The 14,889-nt window shown below is 39.6% G+C and overlaps 1 protein-coding gene across 5 annotated transcripts in view; it reads left to right on the top strand.

Annotated features, from left to right (window-relative positions):
- Window positions 1-14,889, top strand: part of tenm2a (teneurin transmembrane protein 2a) — a 203,079-nt gene that overhangs the window by 41,834 nt on the left and 146,356 nt on the right. For all 5 annotated transcript variants that reach the window (XM_069696820.1, XM_069696825.1, XM_069696824.1 and 2 more), the window contains exon 2: window positions 7,533-7,893. In XM_069696820.1, coding sequence (XP_069552921.1) covers window positions 7,668-7,893 — 226 coding nt within the window. In that variant the 5' untranslated portion in view covers window positions 7,533-7,667. The remainder of the gene's footprint in view (window positions 1-7,532; window positions 7,894-14,889) is intronic.

Here is a 14,889-nt window from a genome sequence, read left to right as displayed (position 1 = left end):
CACAGTGAACAGAGTGACGCATCTCACTTAACAAGCAACTGATTTTTACCTACTTGGCTCAAAAGAGGTGTTGGAGGTAATGGGGCGTGGTGTGTGTGTGGGAGAGAGAAAGAGAGATAAAATGTTTCCTGTCCCACACACCCCTCAGCTGTTGGCTCACAGAACATCTTGGATCCAAAATGGACCACAGTTTCCAGTTGAACCGGAGCCATCCAAGCATCCCCAGCCATCCTTTTTGCCTTGCGTCTATATGTGTGTGTGTGTGTGTGTGTGTGTGTGTGTGTGTGTGTGTGTGTGTGTGTGTGTGTGTGTGTGTGTGTGTGTGTGTGTGTGTGTGTGTGTGTGTGTGTGTGTGTGTGTGTGTGTGTGTGTGTGTGTGTGTGTGAGGATATATTCCTTCTTTGCGCATGCCACCCGAAGACATGATTGATGACTCTTCATGGCAAGGAGCCTCTCAGTCAAAGCCCGGCGCAAAGCTCATACAAGGCAGACTTGTGTGTGTGTTACAGAGAGAATAATAGAGGTGATAGTGCATTTATAAATGCGTATACATACAGGAATATTTATATATGCTTATAGATGTTGTACACCTCTTATACACACACAAACACACACTTCTGTCTGAGTACAAGGAGTAATCAGGATGCCTAAGCATTCCCCTGACAATGAAGCTCCAGAGAGCCTTGTCTTGAGCCTTGACACACACACACACACACACACACACACACACACACACACACACACACACACACACACACACACACACACACACACACACACACACACACACACACACACACACACACACACACACACACACACACACACACACACACACATACACACATTTATCTATACAGCTTAAATTTCCCATTCAGTGAAATTTGAAGTATAATGTATATAATAGGATATTTGTTGAAAAGACGTTGCAACACATTGTTCAAATTAATTACATTGAATCAGTATGCAGCATTCAGTATATCCTCAGAAAAAAAAATTATGGTGAAAAGAACAAATTATACATTAGGTTAATAAGGATTTGCACTTAAGGACGTGATGTCAAGTACATGCCGCTCTTCGGAGAAAACTGAATGTGTAATTGGATGCTTTGATGAACTGTATGTATAATATCTTAATCTTAACCATATTTGGACTTTGAGTTTGTTTCTCTCTCTGAAGTCAAGATGCACGCAGGTTGTTTGGTGATGTGTAATTGAGTACAAGTCTCATTCAAGGATTTGTTTTTCCTCTTTATTCTCACGCAACCTCTCTGTACTCAGTTCTCTCCCTGTCTGCTCCTTTGTTTCTCTCAGTTACTCTGTCTTCCTCTCTTTGTCTTTATGAACAAACTGTGTAAACAACTTAATTTGAGCAGCGGCACAAAAGCAGCAGAAAATTTAAGCCAAACGCTTTATAGCCACAATTTTGTCTTTTGTGATAACAGTTTTCAATAGACCATCTTTTGCGATACAAATTCAATTCAAATTTTGAAAAAAGAACAAGAGATAGAGATGGAGGAAGAAAAAGACACCAAATGAACAACTTCATCTCCTGTTGACAAAGAGTCCTGGAAGAGTGGATGAATTATCTGATGGAAAGGCTCCATGCTGTGTTTTATCAGGCTTTTAGCTGCCAGTCTTGTTGGCCGATTGTTGTTTTTGGTATGGTTACAATTGAATTAAATGAGCCAGGTAATGGCTACATTACAGACTCTTCTAGTCTAACATTAAAATAAGATAAGATTAGAAAAAATGCTTATATAAAGATGAAAAAATACAATGAAGAAATTTAAAGAACAAGTGAAAAAAGTTAAAAATGTTTAGCATGAAGAAAAAAAAATGTTTTGCCGAATCAAAACTCCATGCAAAATAGTAGCTGTATTAAAAGTAGTTGCAGTGAAAATACTACAGAAATATAAAAAGTATAGAAATACATTGACTTTATCAATCCCACAGCGGGGAAATTTACTCGTCACAGCAGCATAGAAAAAGACAAAAAAAAGTGCACACAATATGAACAAATTTACAAATACTTATGAGATATAGGAAATAATATAGATATAAAATAATCATTTTAGAAAAAAAAATAAGAGCAATGAATAAAAATACACACACACAGACGATATACACACAAAAATTGATAAATAAAAAAATATATAAATAAATTCAGTTTGGAATGATGAGTTAAAGTGACAGGTGCTGTGGAATGAGATGACCAGTCCAACATTATTTTATTGTGATATTGAAAAGTCTGACGGCTGTCGGAACAAACAACCTGCGGTAGCGCTCTTTCCTGCACTGTGGGTACAGCAGTCTGCCACTGAAGGAGCTGCTTAAAGCTCCGACAGTCTCATGGAGGGGATGAGAGATGTTGTCCATGATCCATGTCAGCTTGGCTAACATCCACCTCTCACCCACCTTCTCTATGGAGTCCTGAAGACTGCCCAGGACTGGCCCTTTTGACCAGCTTGATTATTCTCCTCCCGTCCCTCTCTGTACCTGCACAGCCCCAGCGGACCACTGCATAAAAGATGGCCGACGCCACCACAGAGTCGTAGAATGTCCTCAGCAGAGATGTGCAGACTCCGAAGGACCTCGGTCTTCTCAGCAGATGGAGTCGACTCTGGCCCTTCTTGAAGGGGACATCCGTGTTGTCCGACCAGTCCAGTTTATTGTTGATGTGAACACCCAGGAATTTATAATTAGGAGTTTAAAATTAGAAACTAAATAAGTTACTGTATGTTTATCTTTGTATTTGTAGTTTTATCAGGTCTACAAACAGCCATTTATATATACCAGTATAAATGTATATAGTGGTAGAAACTATAGGGTGGTGTAGAATGTATAGAGCGTATAGCACAATTAATCAAGCAGAACAATCTCAGAACAATAATCTGCAACTGTTTTGATTATCCATTAAACCTCAGGAACAAGCAAGATTTTAAAAGATGTAATTTCAGATGTTTGAAAAACGACATTGATATCTCTGACATTTTAGAGACCAAGGGGTAAGCAATTATTTGAGAGCATAATATGTAGAAGAATCAGTGGTGGTTGTTGTTTGCCGCACTAAAGGTGCTTATAGAACTTATACATGTATATAAATCTGTAAAAAAAAAAAAAAAAAAAAAAGCTGTAAACCTTGCAAGCTGTGTTGTCAAGGTTTGTCTAGAGTATAAGAATAAGTCTATAAATGTCAGGGTAGTTTGTAGCTTATACGGAGTGAACATGCCCTGTTTGTGCACCCCCCTATTTGGCTGCAGTAGGAGTCATCTGGTCAGGAAGCCTCCCACAGTGTGATGGCTCCACACACCATTTATACCAGCACTCAAACATCGCCTCCATACTTATTTGTTTGATAAATGAGAGCAGTGGCTGGATGGAATCTTTGCAGCTAATTGTCTTTGGGTATCGTGCCAATGTACATGTAACAATTACAAATACCGTGAAATATTATGCAGAGCCGAATGCCGGTCGATTGTGATCAGCGTGTTCCCAGAGCTGGATGTCTCTACACCACTTTCTAAAGGCAGATTTGGAGGCATGACGCGATGGACCGCAAAAAGACCTGAGGCAACTTTAAGCCATAAATGCACCGATACACCTACATTGGAAACGTTTTGGATCCACTGCTTGCTTTTTTTTTTTTTTTTCCTCAAGTGGACTTTTAGTGATACAGCAGCTGGCAAGTTATTAATCAGTATAACAGCTATTGTGACAATTCCTTGTATATATCTTGATTTGGACAGGTTAAGAAAATTAGATGCTTATTGTCCCCCTGTAAGAAACATATTTGGGTCATACAATGACGTGGGTAAAAAAAAAAGAAGAAAATCTTAAACTAGCTGAATCTGTGTTTAAAACCCAGTCTGCTACTTGCTTTCCTTTGATATTTAGATGACGTTCTTTTAGAGGTGGATTAGGTTAAACAGGAAACCATCTTGTTTGATGCTCACTAATCCATTGATGTCATTAACTTCCTATTAACTCGGTGTGATTTCGAGTTACAGTGGATTTACATTGTGTCATTCTCCCCATTTTTCCTCAAAGGCCCTTATTTGCAGAGACAAGGCCATTATCTGTACCAAACTTCACCTCTGTAATTTTGAAAATGAATTCTCCACCCTCCCTGTCATCTTCCAATTACATTTCTCATTCCGCCTGGATTTCATGGTCACTTCACGGCTGCACGCATGTCTCTTTTCTCCTTCGTCTAACCACCCTTTCTCACCTGTCAATGAAACGCAGCCCATTGCAAGCTCATGCAGGTGTTTGTACAGTTTTGCATCGATGTATCTGTTAGTCTATACGTCGGCTGAGTATTTCTGGGACTGCAACACTCTGTGAAGTCGTAGTATGTGATCAGTCAGAATGATAGTAAGTCTATTTACTCCTGATAAATTGGATAATCCACCTCAGTGTGATGATCAGGGAAGGTTGGACCGTTGTCAGCAGAGTAATTAACTAGGAAAGTTTGGTGTGTGTGTGTGTGTGTGTGTGTGTGTGTGTGTGTGTGTGTGTGTGTGTGTGTGTGTGTGTGTGTGTGTGTGTGTGTGTGTGTGTGTGTGTGTGTGTGTGTGTGTGTGTGTGTGTGTGTGTGTGTGTGTGTGTGTGTGTGTGTGTGTGTGTGTGTGTGTGTGTGTGTGTGTGTGTTTCAGCGACCTTGAGGAAAACACCTGCATGCATGGGATGTGATTGATACATTTTCCAAATCTAGTGGTTGTCCCCCTTAGCTTTCTCTGTTCTATCCATCAATCTCCTATTCTTTCTTTTCTTCTCTTCCTATTCAAATAACATTGACAAGAAAAGTTCCTCTTTCAACAGATGAATTTGAAAAACCAGCCCTGTACTGTCAAACATATGTTTTGAAACATCCAAGAGAAGCAACACTGAGAATATAGGCATTTCTTTCATTCGGTTTTTTTTTTAAAGAAAAAATAATTTATGTAAACGCTTTACAAGCCATGATGAAATAAATAAACATCTAGTACAACATACTTGAAATATAGATGTTTGTGACCTCAATAATTAGACTGCTAAAACAATAGTCAGCATAGATTAAATTGTTCGAAAAAGAAAAACCTACAGCTCCCATGACAATTTCCGCTGTATCTGTAATATTCATGTCTAATGTTTCGTCTAATGTAATTTGACCAGCTTTTGAGTTATCTCTACTTTCTAAACCATGCATCATTAAACCTCTCCCTTCCATGAAGAAATGGCTGCCAAAAACAGAAACATTAAATATACAATAATAATGTTTTTAAGAAATTAGAAATCCTCATCTAGACATATGAAGTGGACCTGTTGAATAAGGCTACATTCAAAACTGAATTTTTAATCATTTCTGTCATCATAAATATCACTGTGATTTTAACTGAGATTTTTGGACCAAACTTTGGCTCTCTGTAGCCTAACAGCTGGGTGTTGTGACTTGCTAAACCTAACCAAGTAGTTTGTGGTACCTAAACCTAAGGCACCTTACTTTTCATGCTTAAGTGAAGCAAAACCTGACAACACACAGAAGTACGAAGTGGTTGGATAAAGTGTTCATCAGAAGAAGTTAAACGTGAAAATATCAATTTTTCATTTTAGTTTGTTAATGAATTAAACAAACAAGATGCAACTTTGTGATTTGTGAACTATATAGGTGCTATACATTCATTTAAAGTTTGGAAAATGTCAGAGAAGCTGGCTCCAAGTTTGTATACTAAACTAGAGTAATTGCCTCCTAACTCCAGCTCTGAAGAAAGATATGCAACTGGTTTTGTTTGTCTCATGTGGCTTTTGGAGAGAAGACAAATATGTATTTTCCCAAATTTTGTGCCCCAGATCTAACACAATCACATCCCTACATTCTTACCATAAGCACATTGACAGACATACACACCCACAGCTACACACACAAAGCCTTGTTTGCCCATTGTTTGCGTAACACCAGTCAGAATGTCCTCACATTTCCTGAGCCAGAATCCCGCTCTATTTCCTCACCCTCCATTCAAGGTACAAACACATTAAGGTTGAACTCCTAATAGCCCGTGTGATGGATGCCCGAGCATAATGAGGTCTTTATGAGACTTAATACCTACTGTTAATCAATGGACATAGCAGGGCACTTTTCAATACTACCTTCTAAGCATTTTAAAATGAGCCCTCATTGAATAGATTGACTCACGTTCTGTATCCTTCTCTCTCTTTTTCTCCCTTCTCATTCTTCCTCGACTCCACCATGCAATTAGTTACATCACATATGCTAAATCAAATGCCTGTTCTTTGGAAATGCCCTCGCCTGCTCTGATATTGATAAATACTGTCCAGACTGAGAGATATTTTGATGAAAATGCAATGCTGCTCTGTAATGCTGTGGGTGGACTAGGCTTTCCTCAGCCTCAAGTAATGGAACCATGGCTGACCTATTTATTACCATAAATATCCCATACAGGCAGCTGCTGGCAGTGTTCCTGTCAATTACTGCTGCTTGTTGTATTGTTGTACTTTGATCTTTAGCTACTACTGTAATGCGCTGCTCGGGGCTGCTCCACTAGTATCATGCTTTATTAGCATCATAATCATGTGTAATCTGTATCCACAAGTATAAGGTTTGAAAAGATTAAACGTGAGCTGGTGGTGCCATAGCAATGGAAAGACAGGCGTAAACACAGAGGAGGTAATCTCATTTTAGCTGCGTCATAAGTTGTCTTACAAGCTGCGTCAAGTTCAGGTAACACTGTTACCTCAAGGTACCGCCATACTGTGCATGTGCATCTGTGTGTGTTTGTGATGTTCTGTGTGTGTGTGTGTGTGTGTGTGTGTGTGTGTGTGTGTGTGTGTGTGTGTGTGTGTGTGTGTGTGTGTGTGTGTGTGTGTGTGTGTGTGTGTGTGTGTGTGTGTGTGTGTATATCTGTGTTTGGGTGTGTTTGGTTATCCCTTACAGCCTCTAAGGGAGTCGGATTCATTCTCACTCTGATAATGAGGGAGAGACTACTAATGCCCTCAAGTCATTTCTCCTCTTCTTCCATCCTTCCTGTTGCATCCGGCAGCTTTTTTTTTTCTTTGTTCCCTTTTACCTTTTTTTTTTTTTTTTCCAATCTATATAATCTGTCTGTTTTGCTGGATTTTCTCCAACTTCTGTCCACTTTTGCTGAATCCATGCGCCACTGATATCAGTTTAGGATGACTGGACCATGTCTGAGTCATTTTCTGTTTTTTATGTAATAGATTTAAATACGGGCTGACCATTTTTCATCAGCGCGGTCGATTGCTGACTATCTCTGTGGACCACAGTGCTGGCAGCTCTGTTTCTCCCCACAATAGCCATACTTATCCTGCATCAATACTCCGATGTGTTGTATATTTGCCTGGTTTCTCAAATGTCCATTCCCAGTGCTCCCTCTTACCTAATGTTCCCTGTATATTCTACAGGGAGTGCAAGGCAAGAGTGAGTCACAGCAGTGCATCCATTAATTTTATACCAACCTTTCAATGCGTCTTCCACTTTCTCCATCTCTTCTTCTTCCTATCTCTGTTTTTCAGGTGACTGAAGTGGAGACTAACATTACGGAGGCCTTTTGGAAGGCCTCTCCACCCCCGCCCCCGCTGCCTTCTCCTCCTTCCCCTCTGCGTCCGTATCTCCTCCCTGCATCCCGAGCTTCCTCACCCAACCTCGGCATGGATCTGAAGGACCGTAGGCATCGCTCCCTGACCAGGGGTCGTTGCTCCAAAGACTCCCAGTACAACACCTCCTCCCTGGATGCAGATGAGTGCCGTGTGCCTACCCAGAAGTCCTACAGCTCCAGCGAGACGCTCAAGGCCTTCGACCATGAGCAGAGGCTGCACTATGGCGGCTGTGTGACAGACCTGGTCCACCATGAGGCTGATGAGTACTCCCGGCAAGGTGGGTTTGTAGATTAAAGTATCTCTTTCAAAAACGTCATTATGTATTTGGCTCGATCCATACTGTGCTGGACTGAAGACTTTACATGAAACATCAAGTCTGTTTTATGACCTAAAAGGATTACTTCAGTATTTTGGGAAACATGATAATTTGCTTTCTTTCTGAGAGTTAGATGAGAATATTGCACCACTTTCATGCCTGTATGAGTATGAAACTACCACTAGCAGCAGGTTAGTTTAACTTTGAACAAAGAGTCAAAAAATAGGCTGTCTCTGTCTAAAGGTTAAAACACTTAATCTACCAGCACCTGTAAAGCTTTCTATTAATAAATCTCGTTATAAAATAATGTAGTATAATGTGGTTTTACAGTGTATTATGTGTGAAACCAAGTCAAATTTTTACGCTTTGCAAACAGATTAAACAATTGCAATGTGATGAATAAATTAGTGATGTGCCATGTCATATCATTCACGATAATACCGGTATATTTTTTTGTTATGACAAAAAATATTCATATTCTGATAATGGCAATGATCTAACCTGTTGATGCAATGACATTACATATATAATAACTTTATTTATATATATTTATATATGCAGCATAACCATTTGACATACAGCCGCAGCTTGCACAGCAACAATAAGGCTGAAAGTCGCTGAATCCTACAGCTCAGAGTTAATTGACAGTAGTGCCAATCTATTGCTGGTCAGTCGGCTCCGCCCCTCCTCCACACACACAGAGATTCACACATACGGAGCAAGGCAAAGGTTCCGGTGAATGACTCGAATCGTTACGAAATAAAACTGAAAGAAAAAGCCCCAAACTAATTTATGAATGGACAAACGTGTAAGCTAACTTCATAAATTCAGGCATAAACATCGTTGACTCTCTCGATAGTGGTGAGGTGGTAATTAGAAGCGCTGCTGCTAATCATTGTAGTCCTGACAGAGCAGCAGCCTTCCTGATACCACTTCACCCCCAAATCCCTCCTCAGCTCTGTTTACACAATCTGAATCTCACTTACTGTTGTTTACAAACTTAAAAACTGAGATCATTTTTGTTTAGTTTTTACTGAATATTTAAAAGCATAATGTTACGTTTATGCTGACATATAAATCTATGACATTTATTTATGTATGTTAATCATGAAATATTTGTCAGTATTTTGTCGTATCATGAAGAATATCGTTATCGCAAAAATACCCAGATATGTCGTGATATAATTTCATACCGATTTGTTTTACCTCTTACTTTTGTTTCAACAACTTTGTGCTAAGCCATGCTAACCAGTAACTGGTGGTAGACTCATTTGCTCTATTTATTTACTGGACAGACGTATTGGTTCCTTCATTCTTGGCCAGAAAGTTAGGAGCAACACTTCCCAAATTGTCAAATTATTCCTTTAATCAATCATTTGAATAAAACATATATTAGTATTAAGTGCAGAAGAGACTTCTGTGCAGGTTTCATCAAAAAACAGCTTATGCTGTATGGTTCCAGGGTTGTGAAATCCATATAGCAGATAAGAAGCAAAACTAGAAACTCAGTGCTGAAGCATTTTCCTGCCTAAATGTTAACAATTATTTCCCCTGTCAATGCGACTCTAGTATTAAAGTCATTTCTCTGTCCAGCATGTATGGTTGAGCCATGCGTAGTGATGTCCTTTAAGAGCCCTTCCAGTCCTGTTGTGTGATCCAACATTACATAAACACCCTCTACCACACACTGAACAGACACACTGCTGCATGTCTAAAAGGTTTCCAGCTGTATACTACTTTTAGGCCTTCTGTGTTTCTTGCGAGGCTTCTGTGGCATGCTAATGTAATCAGACACTGTAAATGCTGCACTTTGCAGCAGAGGACCAAAGCAGACCTTTAGCACTGGCAAGGCTGTCATAATGAACTTCTGTATCCCCTGGTGAGCAAGTTAGCCGATAGGCCGATAGGTCATTTCTAAAGGGGTAGGTCTGCTCTCATAGTCATGTCTGTAAACTGTGTGTGTATGTGCACGTGTGTATATTGCAGAGGGACATGAAACAGGCAGTATTGATTGTTGGCTAGTGAAAGGAGTCAGACTCAATGGGATTGATCTCTGCTAAGCTCTGTTTTCTCTGCAATGGACGCAGACAGGAGAGGAAGCCAGCTCAGAGCAACACAACACAACACAACACAACAATGCAGAAGATAGTAGAAAAACACTGAAATCTCACTCAGAAATAAATATATGTACATGTCAAAGAAGCCTTGATGGTATTTACAAATGGAATATTTTCATTAGAGCTTGAAAAGGTAAACTCAAAGCCAAGGTTTCATGTCTAACTGTGTGGCTTCAAGCAATCCGAGAAGTGGATCAATCTGACAGTAGTTTAAAGAAGAAAACGTGCAATGGCATGCTCACTAGGGAGACATATTTTTTAAAGAAAGGAATACAACAGAACAACACACTTCTACAGAGGCAAAGGGAGCAACAGAAAATGGAGGATTGATTGGCAGAATGGACGAAAGACTATAAGTCAGTGGTGTGTGCTGCTCGGACACACTCCAATGCTGCACCGCGCTGACCTCACACTAGGCGATAGCTGGTCGATACCACAGTCCTCTCAGCCTATCGTCTCCCTCGAAAGCCCAGAGCCGCAGATGCATCGTGGGAAGTGTGGCCACAGGAGACCAACAGTGTTGCAGCACCATATGGACTGTGACACTACGGGAGGAGGAGTAGTGCTGGAAGGATGGAGAACGAGAAGGACTTAGAGTGAGAAAGAGAGAAAGCATGAGAGGCAGCAGATAATAGAGATTTCTTGATCTTTTAACTCTATATTTTTATAACCAGAGAGCAAGGGATTGAAACAATGCATTGTTATTTTGAATTGCTTGTAGTTTAGCAGTAAGAGTAGACTGTAACTTTATTTTCCTTACAAGAAACTAAAATTGTACACAGGGGAGATTGCTTTCAGTTAATTTCCTTTTTGAATATCTAACAATTTTTTTTAAGAAGAGGTTTGGTATTTCAACTGACCTGCAATATTAGTTATTAATGGTTGACAGGGGCCACACGAGAAAATATGATTAACTTTGATTAAATTATAATGATGTTGTTTTTTTGATTGGATGACCTATCATGGTGTTTCTGCTTCGTGTTTAGAAGTTTTGGGGTCATCCGAGATTATTCTCAAGCACGTATTTTGCTTTAATGGCTTCGTGTTGCGGAAACCAATTTACAGTTGTGTGGTGTGTTAATGCATATTGACTTGCCCTTAAAAGCTGTCATAAGATTTATGTGTGAAATGAAAATGGCGGAAGCCTGGCAAAGGTGGGACTGGAGCACAAACTGAGCATGTGCACACATAAATGCACATGTAATAACACAAAATGTTGATCAATGTTTTTGAATTGATTATTGACTCACCTGCAAGCAGTTGGAGAAAAAGTTCAGATTCTATTGATGTTTGTCTTCAGGAGTTTCTCAGGGTTCCTTCATGTTGCACATGTAAATGCTGCTCAGGCACCAAGGCAGGCATAATACACATTTTCACAAGTCAGTTTTTTAGAGGCCTGTTTTGGTAATTTGTTTCAGTTATACAGTGCTAATTATTAGGAGTAGAGCGGATGTCCTCCGGATGTGTCCAGAGCCAAACCAAGAATCCTGGGATGTGATTCTCGGAAAAAAAACTCAACCATTTTTCTTGGATTAATAATTTTCTGTCATACAGACCAGTTTGTAATTGTTGAAGCTGTATACAAGCTTAGTTTTGGTGATCGTGTATACAACGTACACAAACAATTCCTTCTCTTTCTATTTTTAGATGTGCAAAACAGTCGTGCTAAAGCTTCCATTACCTTCTAAACTAACTTACTTACTGCACATAATTATGCATGAAAAGCTTCACTAGAATTCCAGTGTTTCCCGAAGCATAAATTCAACTTAAAAGGAACATCTTCTCCCTTTGGAAGCATATTTAAAGAGTGTTTGGTGTCTTTTTAGAGTTCTGAATATTTCTGGTTTTAGCAACAACATTTATGTCTGTATTATGTGCTTTATTTTCCCCAAAAGTACAGAAATATAACATGCTAACCGTACATCTGCATGAAAGACAGACAAAAAAACTCTGCAGTATAGTTGACATATATTGTATTCACAATGTGAAGTTAACGTTCTCAAACATTAACCAGATGTCAGAAATGAGTTCACTGATATACTGTACCCCCAAATCAGCACCCACTTATCAAATCAGTTCAGTGATTTAAGTAAATCTTATGTTGTGTCCACTGACAGCTGTTTCCCTAAATTAGAGAAAAAATAGACCAATCAAAAATTTGTGTAACAGGATTAGGACATTATCTCCCCATGCAGCTTGCAAAGTATTTAGTTAGATCCATTTAATTCAATTCAATTCCATTTAATTCACAACGTACAACATATATAGTGCCAAATCACAACACGAGTCATCTCAGGACACTTAACATGATAACGTTGAGACTGTAAAGTATTATAGAGAGAAACCCAACAATTTAATGGGTCCCACATGAGTAGCAGTGGGAAGGAAAATCTGCCTTTTAACAGGAAGAAACTTCAGAACCAGGCTCAGAGGTGGGCGGCCATCTGCTTCGACTGGTTGGGGTGAGGGGAGAGCGACGAGAGCAACGAATAACATCGACACAACAAACAATAAACAAAGGGCAGGTTGGTGGGTCTAGTAACAACAAATCACAAACGTGTAGCTCCTGAGCCAGGTATACCTGCAGGAAAAACACAAAATACAGGAGCGAGAAGACACAAAGTTAATGCTGACATATGCATTATGCATGGGAAATGGAAGAGAGAGGAGAAATGCATCATGGGAGGTCCCCCAGCAGGCTCCGCCTCTAGCAGCATAACTAAGGGATGGTTCAGGGTCATATGGGCCAGTTCTATCTATAAGCTTTATAAAAAGGAAAGTGTTAAGTCTGATCCTAAAACTAAAGAGAGTGTCTGCCTCCTGATCCAAAACAGAGCTGGTTCCGCAGTAGAGCAGCCTGAAAACTGAAGGCTCTGCCTCCCATCTTACTTTTGGAAACTCTGGTAGTCAGAAGTAAACCTGCACTATGAGAGCAAAGTGTTCTATTGGGATATGGTTCTATAAGGATAATTTTAACCTTGATTTTACAGGAAGCCAAAGAGAAGCTAAAATGGTAGAAATATGATTTCTCTTGCTAACTACCGTCAGTCCCCTTGCTGCAGTATTTTGAATCAACTGCAGACTTCACAAACGTATTGGTTCATCCTGATAACAAGGAATTACAATCAAGGTGACCAGATTCCAAAAAAACAGGTGTGCGGCAAAGAGTATGTTTGTGTGGGATAATGTGAGATACATTACTGAGAGGCAGTCTAAAAATTGTATTTATAATCCAACTTTTAACATACAAACACACAATAGATGATGCAGGTTACAGGTTAGACTTTTAGTAAGTGAAAGACTATATGGGTACATTTTATTTGAGTGCAACTTTCCAAACTCCCACACTAAGTAAATGGGTACATTTTTCAAGATAATTGGGCTAGTGCAGTGTCTCCTGCTTTATGTGTGAGATAAAGGGAAGATCAACACAGCTGTATACATTGTACTTACATAAATAGCTCTCAAATTAAACTATTTCTTAAATCATGTGTGCAACAACATGTAAACTGTTCCTAGCAACTTCTATTTCCACTGAACATTCAGCTGAACAGATACCTAACTTGCTCTAAAGTCAAGGCAACAACAAACAAAATGATTCCTGCCTCCCAACAAGTAATCAGTCAGCTAACCTTAATACAATGTAAGGATGAATAAAAGAAGTGAAACATATAGCAACTTGATTATCTGACTACCATAGTTGAGAAAAAAAAAGTGCTGTTATATTGTACTGTTTCAAATTTTGCAACCTTATCCGGCTAAACACACCGAATATGTGCAAATTTTAAATAAGTCCTTTTTCATTTCAGTTTATTTTCAGTGTTTGAACACTTGCTGTCCCTAATGGCTCTTTGCAGATCCTGATAAAGCGGGTTCAGTTGTGTCTTCCAACAGACCCCCCACTTTCATTGGATCTCAACTCCACAGTTTCTCCATTATACACTTATTACCTTGCCTGCTTGGATAAGCACAGCCAAATAACACATTCTTTCCTAAACATAACATGCAGCAGCCTGGAAAGCTCATTACAAGTGTTCACTATTTAACACCACAAAGTAACGTGTTTGAAGACATTAGTGATCCCAATAAGGCAAAAGTCTCATTCTCATAAAACCAGAAAAAGCTTTATTTTACACATAAAACTGTCAACTAGTTTTATTTCCCTGTCATATTTTTTTCAGTGAATTAGTTAGCAGAATGAATCACAGCTAAACAGATCCAATAACAGAAATACAAATATGACAAAAGTGTAAAGTCAAATATATCACTTTGACTAGTGAACAGAAGCACACCACCCCGTACTCTCTTCCTGCAGGCTGTCTTTGTTTGTCTGTTGACTCTCACCGCTCTGTCTCTGATCTTTCAACTCATGCTACATCTCTTTGTCTCTCTCCCGGTCCTTTCTGCAGCTTCTATTTAGCACATCCCAGGGGTGTGTCATCCCTGCAGGTCCACCTCTAGACAGCAGGCATTATCACAGCCACTGCAGTCTCTAGAAGCTTTTGGCCTTTCCTTTCAGAGGGATCTAAATGAGCCCCTCTACATTCTCTTCTGCTGTTTTGCCCCCAGGGCTGGAAACCACACAGAGAAATCCACCACCCACATGCCTACCTCGCCCTACTGTCCCCTCTCAGTTGTGTCTGTCTCTCACTCACTTTCCGTCTCTCACTTTTTTCTCACTTTCTTTTTATGTCCTTTTTTGCTCTTCTGTCACACCTTTCATGTCTGCTTTCTCCATCACATTCTTTTTTTCGCCCATACTCTCACCCTTGCTGTTCCTGTATTGTTGCTTTAGTGGTCATATCACACATCTGTTATGTTGACGCCCTCTATGGATTTG

This window comes from Brachyistius frenatus, unplaced genomic scaffold (genome assembly GCF_029030835.1).
Source record: "Brachyistius frenatus isolate BFR_SWC_R1_liver_20210118 unplaced genomic scaffold, ASM2903083v1 Contig_22, whole genome shotgun sequence".
Taxonomy (NCBI): Eukaryota; Metazoa; Chordata; class Actinopteri; family Embiotocidae; genus Brachyistius; species Brachyistius frenatus.
Note: the sequence above shows the minus strand (reverse complement) of the source record. Positions and strands in the feature narration are given on the sequence as shown.